The 22,367-nt window shown below is 37.2% G+C and overlaps 1 protein-coding gene and 1 pseudogene across 7 annotated transcripts in view; one reads left to right on the top strand and one right to left on the bottom strand.

Moving 5' to 3' along the window:
- Positions 1-22,367, bottom strand: part of MYCBP2 (MYC binding protein 2) — a 276,011-nt gene that overhangs the window by 169,398 nt on the left and 84,246 nt on the right. For 6 of the 7 annotated variants that reach the window (XM_029210306.1, XM_029210307.1, XM_029210310.1 and 3 more), the window contains 3 exons: positions 14,564-14,709; positions 14,193-14,294; positions 2,965-3,072 (listed from right to left, as the gene is read on the bottom strand). In XM_029210306.1, coding sequence (XP_029066139.1) covers positions 2,965-3,072; positions 14,193-14,294; positions 14,564-14,709 — 356 coding nt within the window. The remainder of the gene's footprint in view (positions 1-2,964; positions 3,073-14,192; positions 14,295-14,563; positions 14,710-22,367) is intronic. The other variant, XM_029210308.1, reaches the window with a different exon arrangement.
- LOC114888256 lies at positions 5,557-6,412 on the top strand (annotated as a pseudogene).

Below are 22,367 nucleotides of genomic sequence, written 5' to 3'. Positions count from 1 at the left end.
AATGGTATATTACCTCACAAGATACTTATGAGAACTAAGTGCAATAATGTATGAAAAGTGTTCAGTCAATATTCACTATTGTTGCTCTCCTTAATCAATACAATAATCCGATGATAAGGCTATTGTTATTCCATTTTGCAGTTGGGAAAACCAAGGCTTTAGAGGGGTTAAGTAGCCAGCCCAAAGTAATAAATGGTAGAGCAGTTTTAGAAATTGATCAAAAATAAGGCTCACACATTTTACCACCACCAAATGGCTGACATCTTAAATTTTTTGTAAAAATAAATTAATTACACATTTAACAAATCTCAAATTTTGTACCTTTAAGATAATTCTAAAAGAGGATTCAAGGAATTCAATTCAAAGAATTCAAGCTAGTATTCATGGAGAATTTTTATTTGCAAAGTATATACATACACACACACACACATCTTAATTTAATCTTCATATCAACATATTCAGTTAGGAATTATCATTCCTATTTTTAAAAGAAGGAAACTGAAACCAAAGAGATTAAGAAATTTATGAACGGCCACACAGTTCTAATAAATGAAAAATAGGATTAAAACTGAGGCCTAATTCCAAAGGCTGTATTTCCATTACACCACAGTTTCTTTACAGAAAGCAGGTGTAAAATACACACAGATGTTTTTGACTGCACTTTCAGATTTTCACATCAGTCACTTTAAGACTATCTCCAGAATAATTCAAATGTTCCTAACTAAGAGTAGTACATTAAAATCTTTTTTTTCTATGTAAGGCACTGAATAGTTGAAACAAATGTTAATTCAGATAACTGTTTAAAATACAGTCTACATTAAATTCTTTAAATACTATATGTTATATGGATTATATGTTATACATAATTGATTCCGTCTTATACACTATTTTGCCTCTGGTCAAAATTTGCCTGTATAGGATAGATTCCGTGACCTTCTCTGAATTCTTTCCAATCAGCCAGAAGCTTTCCAACTTTCCATTTTAGAACTCACTCCTGTTAACAATAAATCCACATTTCTTACCCTCCACACCCCCCTACAAAAAAGTCATAGTCTAGAAAATTTAAATCATTACTATCCTACAATGTGTACCACCAACATAATTAAATGTAAGATAGAACACAGCAATTAATACAGTGAATTTGTCAGTGCAAGATAAACACGGTAATACAAAAGAGAAAAAAAATGTACGTAGGAAAAATAATTTATTAAAAGACTATGACTATATGCAGCAGGAGTAAAAGCAGTGACTGGCAAGGGGATTAAATGACAGGAACAGCGAATGCAAAGGGAGTCACGCAAAGTGAATCTGTGGATGTACAGTGAGTGGTAAGTTAATACTCTAGATAAGATGGGACACCATCTGATAAAGTACTACTTACACTTTAAATTCATTTTGGTGGTAAAGAGATGAAACTATTCCACTCTATAAAACCATACAATCTGATGATTAAAAGAAAAATGGCCTTATACTGTAATACTACAAAGTAAGTCCTTCCAAAGAGGTTACCCTGTGGCAGACAAGATGGAAGTAAGGCTCGCTATTGTTGAGTAATTTCTATAGCTAATCAGTGTGACATCGTAAAAAGTCTGTTTTAAATTTGGAACCTTGGTTTTCTTTAGCATTTCATTTTAAAATTCTGGAAAAAAACAAAGATGACTGTCTATAAGATGCTAACATGGAGCTGAAAAAGTTTTAAAACTGTTTATTGAAATGTGAATAGTTAACCTCCGGTAAAGTATTGGAAGAACTCCACTTTCAAATAATTGGCAAGAAAAAGACACTTGATAAAATCTGTTCTAATACTGGCATAGTAGAAAATGTGAGATCAGAGATTCTAGCAATAACCAAAATAATTTACATAGCACACCCCAAATATTATTTCTTAGATTTAAATATTAATGGCATTGTTAGAGCACCCAGTAAATAAAGCAATCACAAATTTTACTATGGTTATTCACATTAGACTTAAAATATTCTCAATTTTTATTTCTGCAGAATATAACTTGAGTAGTGCTCTATTTGTGTTTTTACTAAAAACAGGGGTTTTTGTCTGTTTTGTTTTGCATTTTTGCTTTGAGTGACAAACTGATAGATTGAAACAGGCAAAGAAAAATAAAGTTGATTATAATATATGGCATATGAAAGTTTAAAAATAAAATTAGTCTATAACAGTTTTGCAGCCCCAAAAAACGATAAAACATTAGTAAGATTAATTTGCATGGAATATGTGATTTTAAAATCTTCTATTTTGCAGGTTTTATTTCAGGCATTTAAGAAAATAGTAAGTCTCAGTTGTACTACTCAAAGAGTGCTTGGTTCCCATGCCAGGATTCAAGGCAGAATTTATACATAAATTTATAAGTTCTCTGCATTAAATTCTTTCCTGATCTTAGTTGGCCCATAATCTGTGGTTTAAGGAAAAATAATCTTACTTTAGGAATATATCAAATATCAAATAAATCATGTGTATAGTGAATATAAACTTTTATATTAAAACAGTGGAAGCGCTGTAGCAGTCAACTCATTATTACTTTATACACTGAATTTAGCAATTCTGTTAATTCTAAAGCAAATAAACAGAACTAAAAAAAGAGAAAAGGACTGCAAAATGCCAGATGGCAGTGATCTAAGAGCAGATAATAAAGTATATAAAATAGAGAGCAATAATTATTTTTTCCACCTTCCCTTAACTTTAGGAAATTTGAAAAGAAATGGAAAAGAAAAAGATATACTGTAAAACGTCTTCTTTTTATTAAAGTTAACCAAAAAAATACAATAAAATAAGATTGACACTTATTGACAAACAGTACACTTTCAGCATGTTCTTTCTCCTCAGGCTATATAATAATGATAGAAGCAAAGTAGAAGAATTAGGTTTGTGCATTTTCCCAGAGACAAAATTCAAATAAGTGGAAGAAATTGGGAAAGTATCCCACCTAGTTGATAAGGAAGACCAAATACCTTTGTGCTTGTCCCGTTTATGCTTTAGCTGTGCTGGATGGGATCTGAGTCTGGCTAGAGCCTGTTCTCGATGGTTCATAAAAATAGGACCAGCAAATACAAGGGGGCCTGAGGAGAAACATTTTGTATGTGCATAGAAAAGCTCACAAAATGAAAACACTACAATGAACAAAAATAATTCAAACTAAAAAGCATGGAAATTAAAGTTTTGGACATGATACTTTTCTCCCAAATCCCCCCCGTTAACCTCCCACTCCCAACCACAACCTACTCACCCTTCTACACACAAGTTTTATTATCTTAAATATAGTTAATAAAGTAAAAATTCTGATCTTTTATACTTATAAAATTATTAGGTAGTTACTAATAGTCTCAAATAGATAATCAGAGTTCAAATAGAATAAATCAAATTATCTTACAAATCTTTTAATATCATATATATTCAAACTTGGTAAACCACACATCCATTAAAAACAAATATCTTTCCTTTTAAAATACCAAACACCAACAAAGTTTTAAATTAATGATGAAATTTTAACAAGGTCTTCAAGATTTAATATCCACATCAATCCTGATACAAAACCAAGATGTTACTGACAACTACATTCTGTCATAGAGGTAAGAAAACAAGGTGGTCAAAAACAAAAAATTCCTATGATCTGAGATATACATATTTATATACATACACATTTATATACACACATATACATACATGCAACATACACACACATATACATGTATATATATATAAAATCACTGCTTTATAAAGACAGAATTGTATAAGCTATATTTGATTTGATTTATTAAAAAAGATAAATCTAACTTTATGGTTTTAACCACATACACAAAATCAGACACAAGGATAAGCTGAATTTCATACTGATGATGAAGAGGGGACTCTAAACCCAGTAACATTTTTAGAACATTAACGGTTCTCTCATAAAACAATTTCTTGCTGAAGCTCCTCTATGTACGTATACATACATACATAAATATACACTGACACAGATTACAGTCATTTCTACTTATACAGTATTTAAGAAAAAAATCTGTAGCCAAATTAATTTCAATAAAATTTAAAAACTGTTTTCCCCATTACTGTTTAGCTTGAAAAGAAAACTTTAAATTATGCCTTAAAATTTTAGTTCTTTTCTTATAGAACAGCACCACAGCTTCCTTGAGTTTTAGCAATATCAAAAATGCTTACAAATTTCAAAACACTAAATTTGACAGTTAAGAAGTTACAGTATTTGAAAAGGAAATTGACAGTATATATGCACTGAACATTTTTAATTAAATTTCTGTGATTCTCTATAGATCTTCAGCTTAACTAATTTTTCTAACAATGCGACAAAATGAAACTACTGCTCTGTAATAAAATTTGACAAATGTCATATTAAATACCAAAGTACCCTGCATTAAACATTAAAAAATGGGTAGAAAAAAATATATTTAAATTATGTCTCTAGATATAGAAAAAAACACAAGCAGCATCAATTCTATGAAAAACCAACAATAACATATTCTATGATTATTACAGGTAGAAATATGCTAATTTAATGTTAATAGAAGAATTAAATATTATTTTCCAGTAACGCAGTATCAATCATTTTCAAACTAAGATTATATAAACTAAGCTTCATCTTTAAAATATAATAAAATGAGATACATTTCAAATACGAACACATGTCATTTCTTCAACATGCCCTATTTTTCAATTGATTTACTAAAGCAGATAACATAAATCACTCTAAAAAGCGTAAGACACTTTCCAACTATACAAAAGAATTGTAAATATTAAAATAACAATAATATTAAGCTGTATTACCATTTTCTAATTTCTGTGGTCTGCCTGAGATATTATGTCTTTCCATAAAAATATTATACCCATAATATTCAGAGTAATTTAGCTTCTCATAAATTCAATCTTTTCAGAGTCGTTTCTATACATAAATACAGAAGGCCCACTGGCAATCACACATAGAAAGTACATCACTCGAGCTCAACTTAAGTTACCATTTATAATATCAAGTTACCAGGTTCTAAAATACTCTTGTATCCCATGGACTAAAATAATTTTTCTTACATAGTTAAGTCACTCATTTATTCACCAAACATTTTTGATTACCTTTAATGTAACAGATGCTAGGTATCATAGATATAATGACAAAGACACAGATCTCATTCAAATTCAGTCTACCAGGGAAGACAGAATAAAAACAAAGAGTTGCAATATGTTCTAATAAATACTATAAAGTAAATCTATACACATGATATCCTGAAGGATGAAAAGTGATCAAATCAACTTGAGTGAATCAAAGAGGTTTCAAAGAGGGACTTCCCTGGTGGTGCAGTGGTTAAGAATCTGCCTGCCAGTGCAGGGGACACGGGTTCGAGCCCGGGTCCAGGAAGATCCCACATGCCGTGGAGCAACTAAACCCGTGCACCACAACTAGGGAGCCTGTGCTCTGAAGCCTGCGAGCCACAACTGCTGAGCCCGCAGGCCAGAACTACTGAAGCCTGTGCGCCTAGAGCCTGTCCTCTGCAACGAGAAGCCACCGCAATGCACCACAATGAAGAGTAGCCCCCACTCGCCACAACTAGCGAAAGCCTGCGCACAGCAAAGAAGACCCAACGCAGCCAAAAAAAAAAAAGAGATTTCAAAAAATGAGAAAAAGTTTGCCAAGGGAAAGAAGAGAAGAGAGGGCATTCCAGGTAAAAGGAATAGGATTTATAAAAGCATGAAGACATAAACAACATTACTGTATGGTCATTAAAAACACACACGAGTGCTCACGGCGGCGATGGCAACAGCGGCAGGAGGACTGGTTGTCACCCGTTGGCTGTGCGGCGCTGCGCTCGGCGGCGGCCATTGCAGCTTATTTTCAGTTGCTTTCTAAAGACGCAAAGCTCACGGTGCAGATAGTTATTTCCAGTGCTGGGGCTGGAGGCCTGGCAGAGTGGGTGCTGGTGGAGCTACAGGGGGAGACCGAGGCTCGCTACAGCACTGGGTTAGCTGGAAACCTCCTGGGAGACCTGCACCACTGAGGGAATCCCTGTGCTGATCGTGGGGCATCATATCCTGTATGGGAAAATCATCCACCTGGAGAAACCCTTTGCCGTCCTTGTTAAACACACTCCCGGGGGGGAGCAAGACTGTGATGATCTTGGCTGTGAGAATGGCACCCCGTACCTGGTGACAGCACTCATCAAAAACAAGATCCTTTTCAAAACTCGCCCCAAGCCCATTATCACCAACATCCCCAAGAAAGTATGAAAGAACCCCAGATTTTCCTAGAGAGCAGCCAACTCCTTGGACTCATGCTCCACTGTCACCTCGAGGACAGATGGATAGCTCCCTGGGACCACAAGGGGGTCCTGTTTTAAACACAGGCCACTCACTGGGTATGAACTCAGATCCCTTCCTTATGGCAACAGGTTCTCTTGGTGGAAATTTGGCCCCATTTCCAAGGAACCCACCTCCTTTTCCAACTTCATCAGGTTCACTGGCTTCAAATCCAGCACCTTTCCCTGCTGGTGCTCGTGACCCAAGCATGGCTTCTTCTCCAAGAGGGATGAATCCCACTGGCACAGGTGCAGTTTCCTTCCCAAGGCCGGGTGGTCTCTTGGGCCCAAGCCCAGGGTCAGCTCTAAATCCTAGAGCAGGGGCTCTTCCAGGCCCAGAACCTGTCTAACCCAAGGTTAGGGAGTCTCCCAGGGCCAGGTCCTATGTCCAACCCAAGGCCAGATGGTGTTCTGGGAACAGGTCCTGACTCCAGAAGTGGTGGCCCCATGGGCCCTGGATCTGGACCCAACCTGAGAACAGGTGTCCTGTTGAGGTCTGGGAATGGTCCTCCCAATCCTAGACATGTTGGCCTGGGCCCCGGACCAAGTCCCAATCTGAGATCAGGCTCTGTAGGTACAAACCCTGCCCCAAGGTACATTTCCAGGCCCTGGCCTTGGGCCCAACCCAAGATCAAGTGGCCTGAGTCCAGGCCTTGGGCCTAATCCAAGGGCAGGTGGCCTGGGCCCAAGCCCTAATTTGGACACCAGAGCGGGTGGCCTCTTGGGCACAGGATCTGGTCTTAAGAATGGTTGGACCTCAAAGCCCAGATCTTGCCCCCATTCTAAGAGCAGCTGGTCTTTTAGGAGCAAATTCAGCTTCTTTCTCATAAGCTTCTGGAAACGTGGGCACAAGCCCATCTTCCATGGCCAGCACACCTGGCCCCACAGGCCCAAACTTGGGTCCTGGCTCTTGGGGAACTGGCCTTCCAGGGCCAATTCCATCCCCCATGTCGAGGGCTCCTGGCCCCATTGGCCCTAATTCAGCTCATTTTTCAAGGCCTGCTGGCCTCATGGGAGTAAATGCTAATCCTTTTCAAAGGGGGACAGGTTCAGGGGGATTGAACCCAGCTGCTTTCTCTGTCTTCTAACACATTGGCTTCAAACCCAGTTAACTTCCAGAGGTCTGCTGGCCTCCAGGGCTCAAGTCCGGCAATTTTCCCAAGAGCCTCTGGGCCACTAGGCTCCAACCCAGCTAACTTCCCAGGGGCCAGTGGTTTACAGGGTCCAAGCCCAGCTACCTTCCCAAGGTCTACTGGCCCATTAGGCCCTGGTCAGGTTAATTCCCCCAGGTCAGCTCCCTAGGCTCTTCACCAGCAGGCCCTGTGGGTATCAACCCAGCTCCTTTCGCAAAGTCAACTGGGACCCTGGGTCTAAACCCAGCTTCCTTTCCAAGGATGAATGGCCCTGCAAGCAAGACTTTGGTCCCATTTCCTAGAGTGGGGAGCCTCCCTGGAACAAACCCAGCTGCTTTCCCCAGACCAGGGGCTCCAATGGCTGCAATGTACCCAAATGGAATGTTACCCCCTTAGGCACCATTTCCTCTCCAGGACCACCGTGGTTTCCAGACACTGTGGTTCTGAGCAGGGGCTGTGTTTTGGGTGAAAGGGTAGATATGGAGCTACAGTCTGAAGTACACAGCTGGGGTTCAAGTTCAAATGAGCCTTTTTCCCCCCCTGTGTCTTTCTTGACTGAAGGTAAAATGTTATCTGTGGGACATGGACTTTGGCAGGTGGGAATGATCCCCAGCCTTCCAGAAGCCTGCTGTGCTTCTGTCCCACAGCTTTCTGCCCCTTGTTTCTTACTCGTTCCTTGAATTGTTCTTGTGGACTTTTCCTCAGGGATACATTGGCCTGCAGGTCTCAATTCATATGCGGTCCCCTGCTCACCACTGGAGAATCAGCTCACTGCTCTCTAGAAATGTTGCGTTGGTGAGTGGACCACGCTTCAGCAGCACTGACCTGGCCACCCTCTACTGCCATACCTTCCCCTGGGGGCTGGAACACAGAACAGGGAAGTGCAACCACTTCAGAGAGCCACCAAATACAATTTCTGCTTGCCTGACTGGGCCTGCAGCCCCCTTCTCCTGGGACTTACTTAGAGGAAGCCAGGATCAAGGCTCCACTGCTCACCCCACTCCCTCTCCACTGGTACTCCCAATCAAAGAACCTCAAAATTAAACTGATGTGGATGGGGTTATGTGAATTGGGGTGGGGGTGGGGGGAATGAAGGGGAGAAATCAGTGTGCTTCGTTCAACCTGATGTGAAAGGACGGTTGGTGTTTTCCTGCAGTGTATCTTTTCTTACTGTTTCTTTAATAAATGGGATGAGAGGGAAAAAAAAAAAAACCACACACACATAGCTGAAATGGATGGAGTATAAGGTTATGAGGCATAAAGTAGTGGGAAATGAGTTTGGAGATGAAGATACAAAAGAGATAATTAATGTTTTTTGATACCATTACACTTCATTGTAGAGGCGATAAGAAGTCCATGAAATGTTTTCAGTTAGTCAACAAGCACATATTAACTACTGACCAATTTCAGGCACCATGCAAGGTTCTAGGAACACTTGGATAAACAAGACCCCATCTCTGATTCAAGAAGCTCACAGTCTAATGGTTGAGGGAAAGTTTACATAAAACTCAAGAAGAAATTATGATGGTGTGCTATGACAAAACTTAGCACACTGGAGGGGCAGCTGGCAAAACTTGAGGGTGGGAAAGTATGGAGTTACTTTCAGAAAGTTACTGGTGATACATTTCAAGAACCTAAAAATTATTATTATCCTTTGGCCCAGTAATTATACAAACAGAAATCTGTCCTAAGGAAAACTGAAATATTTTTTAAAAGATTTCAGCTCAAAGGTGTTATTATAACCTTATTAACTGTAATGAAAAATTAAAACAATCCAAAAAGAAGAACAGTTAATAAAAAACTATGGTATATTTTCTCACTGGAATAATATTCAGCCATTAAAACAAGATTTATAAAGAAAAAGTACTTCTGTGCTATTTAAATTAGCAAGCACATAACATTGCTCACCGTTTTGCAAAAATTAAAAATAATACCTAATAAAGGTGGTGCTACAGGAAAACACCACTCTCATACATTAGTCTTAGGAAGATAAATTCCTATAACATGTTTTAAAATTTTGAAATATCTGTTAAAATTTAAAACATACACACTCTCTGGCCCAAATATGCTATTTCTGGGAAGCTCTACTTTATAAACAAAAATTCCACTACATATGGCTACAAGTTTAAGAATATATTATTATAGCAAAATCCACAAAACCCTGAAAATAACCTTAATGACCATGAACAAAATAATGGCTGAAAAAACTGTGGTACAGACATATTATGAAATGTTATGTAGCTATTAAATAGAATGTGATAGATCCATATTCACTAGTATGTGTTCATGTTGTACTGTAAAATGGGAAAAAGGTGTTGCAAACAACTGTATATTTAATACAATATCCCTTCTGTAAATAAACATATGCCTACACGCTCACATATGTATAGATATCTGCACATGATTATATTTTAATGGAGTAAGATACAGAAATATACCTGTTAGACTAAACCTCATTTGCTTGGTAAAAGAGAATGGGAGGGCAAGGAAAAAACTGCTAGAAAATTTTTAAAAACGTACATAATGTAACATTAAGCAAATATATGAAATATAAGATTCAGTCAGTGAGGGACTTCCTGGTGGAGCAGTGGTTAAGTATCTGACTGCCAATGCAGGGGACATGGGTTTGAGCCCTGGTCCAAGAAGATCCCACATGCCGTGGAGCAACTAAGCCCGTGCACCACAACTACTGAGCCTGTGCTCTAGAGCCCGCGAGCCACAACTACTGAAGCCGCGCACCTAGAGGCCGTGCTCCAAACAAGAGAAGCGAAGTCACCACAATGAGAAGCCTACACACTGCAACAAAGAATAGCTCCCACTCGCCGCAACGAGCAAAAGCCTGCATGCAGCAATGAAGACCCAACACAGCCAATAAGTAAATAAATAAATAAACTTATATACTAAAAAAAAGATTCAGTCAGTGATATAACTGGAAATGTATAAAACTCAATTAGAAGATACCGATGAAATAAATAAAAGTAATAATTAAAGGATAGGCTTGTGGAAAACCTTTAACCTAAATTCCTGTATTAGTTCAATATGGTATTGCAATAAGGCACAAAAAACTTACGATATAATTATTAAGGGGAAAAAACAGTACACCAATATATATCACAGTATGAAATGATGTAAAATGTCTAAACAAAAAAGTATGCATAGAAAACCTTTAAGAAAGTATACCAAAATTCTATAGTGGTTATCTTTGGATGAGAATTACATTGATATTTTTTCTTACTTATGTTTTCCATGTGCTTCATATAATATTTTAATTTAAAAGGAGACTTTAAGGTAGTATTGGAAGATCAGCTACTACTGGATTTGACATGTCAAATCAAGAAAACTTAATGGTTTCCAAGGCTTTAAAATCAATAGCAATAACTTCTCAATCACTTTGAAACTGGAGAGACTATAATAAACTTGTTTTTACATTCTAATTTGTGACTATGGGAAACTGACTTGTTTCTATCAAAATAGAATCATTTTATTCTACAGAAGATGTAGGGGGTTTTATTAATAATAATCAAAATTTCGTGATGAGCATCCCAATGTTGTGAGAAAAGCAATCAAGTAGAGGCCAGAGCTGGAAAAGAATCAAATCCAAAGAGAAGAGAAGTTTACTAAACAGCCCACCACCACCACTAGCATCCTCATCATCACCATCGCCATCATCACCATTTACCCAGGGCTTAGTATAGGTCAGGCATCTGCATGCAAGTCACTTAATCCTCATCCCCACTTAACATAGGTACAGTTGTAATCTTCATTTTAAAGGTAGGGAAACTGAGGTTCAGAGTGGTTATGCTCCAAGTAAAACTTAAGAAGCCAGGATATGAACCAAAGTCTAACTTCAGAACCCATATATTCAACCACCATGCTATATAGCTATGCTAACTATATAACTTATTATCCAAATGAGACTCTCTACCGAGAGCAAAAGGGGGCACTGTAAGAAATACGTCTGAACAGTAGGCATAAAATGGGACTGTCCTAGGCAAACCAGGACGTAACTCACCCCATCGACAGCTCACAATCATGGAATTTTGATTTGACATTTAGGGGAAAAAGAAAGAAGGAAAAATAGGCAACATTATTTGAGCTTAGTTTTTCTTAAAACAGAGCGCTGAGAAGGAATATAAAGATAAGAACACTGATACAATCACAGAAGGAATATAAAGATAAGAACACTGATACAATCACCCAGAAGTTCTGATGACTTAAAGAGTTCTACTTAAAAATCCCACTGAACAAGCACTCCACTTGTAAAGTTAATACAAGTCTCAGAGAACTTATATATCAATCAACTGTCTAATCTAAAAAACAAACTAAAAATGATCACAAACACCACTGAAATAAAATCTGTAAATGAATACTATTGGTACCTAAGAATATATATGTAAGAAAAGTATTATCTGGAAGACTAATAACATAAAAAAATTAAAGTTCCGACTTTATCAAAAAGTAGTAACCACACTACTTTCGGGGGTTTCAACAGCAACAGAAGAATTTGTGTCATAAACAGCAGCTGAACTATATCAATAGGCCTGAGGTTGATGAGCAAGGCTTTTGATACACGAGCCAGGTCCTAAAATTTTGATCAACTTTAAAACAAATAACACAAACTTGGTAAATAGGATGATAGATAAATCAAGTAAAATAATTTAACTTAACCTAATACTGAAAGGCTGAAATTTCAACACAGGTAAATTTCAACAATAAGCATAATTACCAACAGACTGCCAACTGTTAGTTATCTAAAAAACACCAAGCAGAAGCCAAGGGGGGTGGGGGTATGTGTGTGTGGAGAAAAGACAAGTATGTATGTGCGGCAGTTGGAACACTAAAAATTTGACATTCCTGTTCCTCATGAGGACAAAATGAGACTAACAATCGTCGCTAGCATGGTGCCAAACAAGAGCCCTAGAACACTGTGCATGTGACTCAAATCTGTATCGAGGACCCTCAGGCAGAAATGCTGAAGCACGAGGCCCAGGTGACTCTGATGTAGAAGGCCCATGTAACAAACTTAGAACATCACTGCCCTAGAGCAGCAGTTCTCACACTTCAGCACCCTCAGAATCGCTGGGAAAGCTTGTTAAAGCACAGATACAATAATCTAATTTCCATAAATATTTAAATAATGGAGCTTTTTTTAACTCTTAAAGTGTTAGAGTTTATGTTTTAAAGGTCTATGATACATTTTAAAATAAAAGCCAAAAGAATATTCTGCTATCACAAAGTTTTGTTGAATAACCAGTGCATCATCAATGTTCTTTTACTTCTGATATACAGAAATATATACTATACCTAGAGAAGAATAGCTTTTTATAGAGGGAGAGAAAAAAATAAGATATATAGCATTAGGCAAGTAATTAAATGTCATCACAAGGATTTGCTATACTTTGGTTGAAACATAGGAAATTGCTGTTTTTTGTAGGTCATTTCATATGATTCAACCTAATATTTCAAAAAAAAAAAAACAGGTAGTAAAAGTAGCACTAGTAATTAACCTTAAGCAAATCATACTATTAATACAAAAGGAATTATCACTTAATTACCATGTGTCATAAAGACCCAGAACTTAAATTTTACCCTATTCTCTACATAACATTTAATATGCAATTTTCTCATACATTTATACAATATAAATAAGAGTAGATACATTAATCTCATTAAAATATCATTTAAAGGCAATGATTTTATGTAAATAAAGCCAAACAGCAAACATTCACTGTACCAATTCCTCAACATTGCTTATTAGACACTATAAAGAACAATCTTCAAGCTCTAAGCAGATGTCTTATGACCTAAGTTTAATAAAAACAGAATTACCATGTGTGCTATATATTTTATATTCAATACTTACTCCATTTTATATTAAAAAAAGGAATGCCTAAAAAAGTCTGTAATGATGGTTAAATGAGTAATAGGTTTTATCTCCTGTATCAAATACCATGCCATTTTAATAAGTATTAAAATATACAATATCACTAAATATTTTGAATCAAAATTTTGCCTAGCAAAGGAATAAAATTACAGACCTTTGTAACAATCTGTCTTAATCTACAAAGAAAAGATTCTATTGGGCAAGAATAACTTTAGTAATACTTATATTTATCTCTGCTTGTTGGATATATACTAAAATACTATAATCACTGTTAAATGTAGTTTTTAGGCTGAGAAATGGTCATAAACAATGAGGAAAAGATAGATAATAAATCTATCTTTGCAATTAAAACCTGCAGACCCTCCAACTTACCCTTCTTGTACATAACCAGAATAAGCTTTTTCCAGAAAGATACATAAAAGCATAATTATGCACTAAATTGGAAGGAAGAGCAGTGAGACTATGCCCAAATGATAACAATTGTAAATGAGTAAGAAATCAGAACTTAAAATACTAAACTAATTTGGTGTTCAGAGTTAAGTAGATGAGTCAAAATATGGGTGAAGGACAGTTCTTCGAATTTGTATTTTTTTAAAGATTGCCATTGCTAATAGTTTTTGATGCTTGGCATATGGCACAATTCTTAATATGGTTGACCTATGCCATAAACACACTACTGAATTAAATGTATGTTATTAGCACAATTGTAATACCCTGAATATTTCCATAATACTTTCATGAGTTACTAGAATGTTACTAATTTTAATTTCTTACCAAATCAGCCTATTCTGTAAACTTTTAACTGGTCTCAGTGTAGGGTAAGAAAATGTATTTTCATATACATTTTCTCTGCAGCTACATCTTACCTCTTCCTTCATCTAATCTGTGTCTCCTGATTACACGCTGCCGTTTTTCTTCTTGTCGTAACTGAAGGTGTTCTTCAATGTTAACCCCGGGTACTGGGACAGCTAGATGATTGACAGTCAGTCAGTCAATTAGTTTTATAATAGATATGACAGAACTATATGAAATTCAAGAAAGTAAAAGCTAGCAAAAACACTGTCTAAAACACAAATGATTTTTACCACAAGGATCTTAGCAAAAAAGAGAAAAAGCATCTCATCCCTTCATCAATGAAACAGTCAGTTACCAAACACGGAGTACTGCATAATCAACTATTATCTTAATTTTTGAACACATATCTAAAAGGAATTATTTAGACTATCAGAAATACTACCTAACAGAAGGTCTAAGGGTATCATCTCCTTCACTGCATCAAGAATCCCTCTTTGTCTTGCCTCTTGACCATCCAATTCTCTTGCACAAGCCTTGCAACATCCACATACAGCACAGCCAGATTCTCCAGAACCACAACCACAGATCCTAAAAATAAACAAATAAATTATTAACTGAAATCCTTCTCTTTCCTTAAAACTCTGTAACATCTTTTCCGCACTTTTAAGATTAACTTAAATGAATCAGCAATGAAATCACCCCTTCAGATCAGGATTTGTCAATTTTAAAGAAAAGGTATGAAGAGATGAATAATTAAAAGGTATGAATAGATATTACACACTCCTGATAGGCATAATTGGTATATTTCTACAGAAAATACAAATGGATTCTGCTATCTTCAAAGCCATTATTAATAACGTCTTTAAAAAGGTTTCACAATTAGCGAGGCACCAGCAGCTTTAGTATTAAGAGGTTAGCAAACAAACAACATGGCTATCTCTCAGATAAGGGAGATGTGGGCAGCCTTCAATGAGTGAGCCCAGCTTGCCAGCTTCATGAATTCTGTCTCCTTATCCCTCCCTCTCCTTTACACGTCATCATCTCCCATTCTCTTTCACTGCATCCAATTACCTGTTATTTTTCCTCTTCTTTGTCCTTTTCCTATCATTTGTGAACTAAGCATATGGCCTTTGATTATAACATAAAAGAAAACAAGAACACTCCCAGGAGCTGGCTAGAGGGTCGGTGAACACTAATTTCTTAGTCACATATCCTGCCAAAGTCCTAGCTTTAAAGTTATTTGGTTGGATCAGTCCTGAAAAACTTGTGGCAGCCTCACTGAGCCTCTCCCTGGTTATCCAGATTTGTGGAGACACAAGACAAAGGATCTACCTGGCAACAGTTTTGAAACACATAGCTAGGTGCCCTGTGAAACTCCTGGCTTTCAAAAGCCAGTATTGGTGACAATTTGGAAGATCACTTACTACAACGGTAACAAACTGATAAAATAATAGGCCCTACTGACTTGGCCATGGGCACTATTTTAAAAATAATGTTTAATTCTAAATTTATTCTAAGATATGTAGTCACAGTTTTATGATATTTAAGTCATCTGTAATAGTGCTTAGTGTCCTCCATATTTATTCCTAAGTGGACTTTATTTGTGTGTTTATTTCTGCTTCAGTAATAAAGAAATTACTGTACTTGGTTAGATTCTATCCATTTAAATCCGTAAATAATTACTGGAAACTGATAGTATATCTCTGGGGAAAAAAGAAGAAGAAGAATTAACTTCAGAAAGGACCAAAGACTTTAGAAATTCACTTATGACATTTATCAATGGCTTAGGTTCAGAGATTGGGAACACTTAATTTTAAATGGAAATAGTTTGGGAAAGATCCAAAAAGATAAATTTCAACTCCAATGTTGTTTTTAAAAAAAATCACAGAATCTTTCTTTAATCCAAATTAAGCTTTAAAATAAACAAGTCAGGGGCTTAAATACACTAAACAGAGCCAAATATAGAGCTTTCTAGAAGAAATACTATCCTTTGATAAAGAGAGCCAAAATATTTTTTAACAGGCTAAAAATGCAAAGAAAATTTATTGTTAAAAAATCATAATATTCCACAGCCCAAAAGAAAAGGCCTATTATATATGATCTATTTAACTATGTTAGGTCAAGTATAAACCCAGAAATATACTCATAGGAAATCCAGACATTATTTGGGAAGAAGCACCTGAATACTAACGAGGTGTCAAACAGGGAAGCCAGAGAGGAGGAGGTGGCTGTTCTCACTCAGGGTTTTTTTTCACAATATTCCCCCTACTTCCCAAAGTCAGCTAATTATCATAAATAATCTGATCTTACAAAGATCAGATCTATCATAATACAAAGATGTATGATAATTAATTTGATCTCCCAAAGGATACCCCATTATATTAGCTATAAACGGCAACACAAAAATAGGACTTGAAATTCTCTCCAAGATTCTAGGGGAAAACTTGCATTCTGATTCTGCCAAACTCACATATTAACTTTAAAGTGATAATAACATAGAACCCTGGGGGGAAAAAAGTAGTCCAACAAGAATGAAAAGGGTAATTATAACAGGAATAACGCAACTTTAGAAGTGACAGCTCCTCGAACTCCTAAAATTGCGAATAATTTATCAATTCAAAAGAAAATTATATACCGCTAATTGAGTATTCTATATGATTTTGATAATTCCACACCGAAAAAATTCATGTTCAACACAAATAAATAGATCTTTGGCATTAAAGCAGTCTTACGAAAAGACTACAAATGAAGGCACAGACCCAAGCATTAAGGAAATTTATGACCTGTTTTAAAATAATGGCTTAAGTCAGACAGAGACAAATATCATATGATATCGCTTATATGTAGAATCTAAAAAAAGGCTACAAATGAATTTATCTACAAAATATCAATAAAAATAGAGTTAAGATGTAGAAAATAAACTTATGGATACTGGGGGGTAACAAGGGGAGGAGGGATAAATTGGAAGATTGGGATTGACACACACACACTACTGTATATAAAACAGATAACTAATAAGGACCTACTGTATAGCACAGGGAACCCTACTCAGTACTCTGTAATGGCCTATATGGGAAAAGAATCTAAAAAAGAGTGGATATATGTGTATGTATAACTGATTCACTTTGTTATACACCTGAAACTAACACAACATTGTAAATCAACTATATCCCAACAAAATTCAAAACAAAAACAGAATCTGAATAAATGGAAAGACACATCCTGTTACTGAGTGGGAATATTTAATACCATAAAAATCAATTCTTCTAAAACTAATAGATAAATTAAATGCAATTTCAATTATATTTTTTAATTAAATACTAAGAATAGTCCCCCAAACAATTAAAAAAGACAGACACTGAGAGTAGCTAACCTTACTAAATGTTAAAATACCATACAAAACATAAACCACATAATATTAGCATAAGACTAGATCAGTAGGTCAGGGAAATAATGGAAGGCCCAGAAAATAGATTCTGATATATAAGGGAATATAATAAATGATAAATCTGGTAGCCATTTCACACGTAATGACTGTACAAGTGGCTACTGGTAAGAAAATACAGTTAGATGTCTGGCCCACATCAGAACAATAATCATCCATTGGCTTTAAAATTTATTAATGTAAAAAGAAATAAAACAGTCTTTTTGAAGAATATTTGAGATATCATATAATCATTTAGAAACTGAGACCTTTCTAGTCTAGATAGAAAATTCAAAAATTTCAAAGAAATACGTATTTGCTTCTTAAAAATGTTAAGTGCTTTTGCGTAACAGAATATAACCTAATTTAGTTATATGATCATAAGTAAATTGGGAAACACTATTTGTACAGAAGACAGAAAACAGCTAATATGAAGAATATTCAGAGAACATCTTTCAATTTTTAAGGATAAAAACAATACAGGCAAAGGTTTTTAAGAGAAAACTCACAGAAGAGTATATTTAAATATCCAGGAAAAATGTGAGTCATGGAAATATATATGAAAATAATGATGAGATATCACTTCACATTCACTGAGTTGACAGAAATTAAAGAATTATATGATCTGCTGCTGGAAGTATTTCAAAAGAAACTGCCTTTTACTGCTGTTAGTGAAAACAGAAACCCTTCATTTTTTAAAAACATTAACCACCATAAACAAAACAAAAACAAAAACCAATAGTTTTTAAACAAGCAGTAACAGTCCTGGAAATACACTCCATAGAAATAGATTCACCAATACATAAAAACACAATATATGTACAAGTACATTTTTTTGTGAAATAAAAACTTAAGTAATAAAATGAACTGAGGAACTTGAGGAAAAAAATTAAAATAAGAGAGAACTTCAAGATGTCAGAGGAGTAAGACATGGAGATCACCTTCCTCCCCACAAAAACATCAGAAATACATCTACATGTGGAACAACTCCTACAGAACACCTACTGAATGCTGGCAGGAGACCTCAAACCTCCCAAAAGGCAAGAAACCCCCCACGTACCTGGATAGGGCAAAAGAAAAAGAAAAAACAGAGACAAAAGAATAGGGATGGGACCTGCACCAGTGGGAGGGAGCTGTGAAGGAGGAAAGGTTTCCACACACTAGGAAGCCCCTTCGTGGGCGGAGACTGCGGGTGGCAGAGGGGGGAAGCTTCGGAGCCGTAGAGGGGGGTAAGCTTCGGAGCCACGGAGGAGAGCACAGTAACAGGGGTGCGGAGGGCAAAGCGAAGAGATTCCCGCACAGAGGATCGGTGTCAACCAGCACTCACCGAGAGGCTTGTCTGCTCACCCGGGCGTGGGCTGGGAGCTGAGGCTCGGACTTCGGAGGTTGGATCCCAGGGAGAGGACTGGGGTTGGCAGAGTGAACACAGCCTGAAGGGGGGTTAATGCACCACGGCTAGCCGGGAGGGAGCCCGGGAAAAAGTCTGGAGCTGCCGAAGAGGCAAGAAACCATTGTTTTGGGGTGCACGAGGAGAGGGCATTCAGAGAACCACCTAAACAAGCTGTAGAGATGGGCGCGAGGCGCGGCTATCAGCGCGGACACCACAGACAGGCATGAAACGCTAAGGCTGCTGCTGCAGCCACCAAGAAACCTGTGTGCAAGCACAGGTCAATGTCCACACCTCTCCTCCAGGGAGCCTGTGCAGCCCGCCACTGCCAGGGTCCCGTGATCCAGGGACAACTTCCCCGGGAGAACACACGGCGCGCCTCAGGCTGGCGAAACTTCACGCCGGCCTCTGCCGCCGCAGGCTCGCCCCGCATCCGTACCCCTCCCTCCCCCCGGCCTGAGTGAGCCAGAGCCCCCTAATCAGCTGCTCCTTTAACGCTGTCCTGTCTGAGCAAAGAACTGTGGCCCTCAGGCGACCTACACGCAGAGGCAAGGCCAAATCCAAAGCTGAAACCCTGGAGCTGCAGGAACAAGGAAGAGAAAGGGAAATCTCTCCCAACAGCCTCAGGAGCAGCGGATGAAATCTCCACAATCAACTTGACATACGTACCCTGCATCTGTGGAATACCTGAGTAGACAACGAATCATCCCAAAACTGAGGCAGTGGACTTTGGGAGAAATGATATATATATTTTTTTTCCTTTTTCTCTTTTTGTGAGTGTGTATCCTTAGGCTTCTTTGTGTGACTTTGTCTGTATAGCTTTGCTTTTACCATTTGTCCTAGGGTTCTGTCTGTCCTGTTTTTTTGTTTTTAGTATAGTCTTTAGCACTTGTTATCATTGGTGGATTTGTTTTTTGGTTTGGCTGCTCTCTTCTTTCTTTTTCTTTTTGATTTTTTTATTACTTTTTAATTTTTTTATTTTTAATAATTATTTTTTATTTTAACAACTTTATTTTACTTTATTATCATTATCTTTTCTTTCTTTCTTTCTTTTCTTCTCCCTTTCCTTCTGAGCCATATGGCTAACAGGGCCTTGGTGCTCTGCCCGGGTGTTAGGCCTGTGCATCTCAGGTGGGAGAGCCGAGTTCAGAACACCGGTCCACCAGAGACCACCCAGCTCCGCATAATATCATTCAGCCAAAGCTCTCCCAGAGATCTCCGTCTCAACGCTAAAGCCAGCTCCACTCAACGACCAGCAAGCTACAGTGCTGCACACCCTATGACAAACTAGCAAGACTGAAACACAAACCCACCCATTACTACACAGGCTGCCTAAAATCATAATAACGTCACAGACATCCCAAAACATGACCAGACGTGGCCCTGCCTACCAGAAAGACAAGATCCAGCCTCATCCGCCAGAACACAGGCACCAGTCCCTTCCACCAGGAAGCCTACAAAACCCACTTAACCAATCTTAGCCACCGGGGGCAGACACCAAAAACAAAGAGGAACTACGAACGTGCAGCCTGAGAAAAGGAGACCCCAAACACAGTACGTTAAGCAAAGTGAGAAGACACAGAAACACAAAGCAGATGAAGAAGCAACGTAAAAACCCACCAGACCTAACAAATGAAGAGGAAATAGGCAGGCTTCCTGAAAAAGAATTCTGAGTAATGACAGTAGAGATGATCCAAAATCTTGGAAATAGAATGGAGAAAACAGAAGAAACGTTTAACAAGGACCTAGAAGAACTAAAGTGCAAACAAACAATGATGAGTAACACAATAAATGAAACTAAAAATTCTCTAGAATGAATCAATAGCAGAATAACTGAGGCACAAGAATGGATAAGTGACCTGGAAGATAAAATAGTGGAAATAACAACTGCAGAGCAGAGTAAAGAAAAAAGATTGAAAAGAATTGAGGACAGTCTTAGAGACCTCTGGGACATTACATGCACCAACATTTGAATTATGGGGGTCTCAGAATAAAAAGAGAAAAAGAGAGGGACTGAGAAAATATTTGAAGAGATTATAGTTGAAAACTTCCTTAATATGGAAAAGGAAATAGTTACTCAAGTCCAGGAAGCACAGAGAGTCCCATACAGGATAAATCCAGGGAGAAACACATCAAGACACACATTAATCAAACTATCAAAAAGTAAATACAAAGAAAAAGTATTAAAAGCAGCAAGGGAAAAACAACAAATACCATACAAGGGAATCCCCATAAAGTTAACAACTGATCTTTCAGCAGAAACTCTGCAAGCCAGAAAGGAGTGGCAGGACATATTTAAAGTGACAAAAGGGAAAAACCTATAACCAAGATTACTCTTCTCAGCTAGGATCTCATTCAGATTCAACAGAGAAATTAACACCTTTACAGACAAGCAAAAGCTAAGAGAATTCAGCACCACCAAACCAGCTTTACAACAAATGCTAAAGGAACTTCTCTAGGAAGGAAACACAAGAGAAGGAAAAGACCTACAATAACAAACCCAAAACAATTAAGAAAATCGTAATAGGAACATACATATTGACAATAACCTTAAATGTAAATGGATTAAATGCCCCAACGAAAAGACATAGACTGGATGAATGGATACAAAAACAAGACTCGTATATATGCTGTCTACAAGAGACCCACTTCAGACCTAGGGACATATACAGACTGAAAGTGAGAGGATGGAAAAAGATACTCTCCGTGCAGATGTAAACCAAAAGAAAGCTGGAGTAGCAATTCTCATATCAGACAAAATAGACTTTAAAATAAAGACTACTATAAGAGACAAAGAAGGACACTACAGAATGATCAAGGGATAAATCGTAAATATTTATGCACCCAACATAAGAGCACCTCAATACATAAGGCAAATGCTAACAGCCATAAAAGGGGAAATCGACAGTAACACATTCATAGGAGGGGACTTTAACACCCCCCTTTCACCAATGGACAGATCATCCAAAATAAAAATAAATAAGGAAACACAACCTTTAAATGATACATTAAACAAGATGGACTTAATATATATTTATAGGACATTCCATCCAAAAACAACAGAATACACTTTCTTCTCAAGTGCTCATGGAACATTCTCCAGGATAGATCATAGCGTGGGTCACAAATCAAGCCTTGGTAAATTTAAGAAAATTGAAATCGTATCAACTATCTTTTCTGAACACAACGTTATGAGACTAGATATCAATCACAGGGAAAAAATCTGAAATAATACAAACACATGGAGGCTAAACAATACACTACTTAATAACCAAGAGATTACTGAAGAAATCAAAAAATACCTAGAAACAAATGACAATGAAAACACAACGACCCAAGACCTATGGGATGCAGCAAAAGCAGTTCTAACAGGGAAGCTTATAGCAATACAATCCTACCTCAAGAAACAAGAAACATCCCACATAAACAACCTAA

The sequence above is a fragment of the Monodon monoceros genome, unplaced genomic scaffold (assembly GCF_005190385.1).
Source record: "Monodon monoceros isolate NGI ecotype Baffin Bay Population unplaced genomic scaffold, NGI_Narwhal_1 Super_Scaffold_8, whole genome shotgun sequence".
Lineage (NCBI taxonomy): Eukaryota > Metazoa > Chordata > Mammalia > Artiodactyla > Monodontidae > Monodon > Monodon monoceros.
The sequence above is the reverse complement of the archived record's forward strand: the minus strand, read 5'-3'. Positions and strand labels throughout refer to the sequence as shown.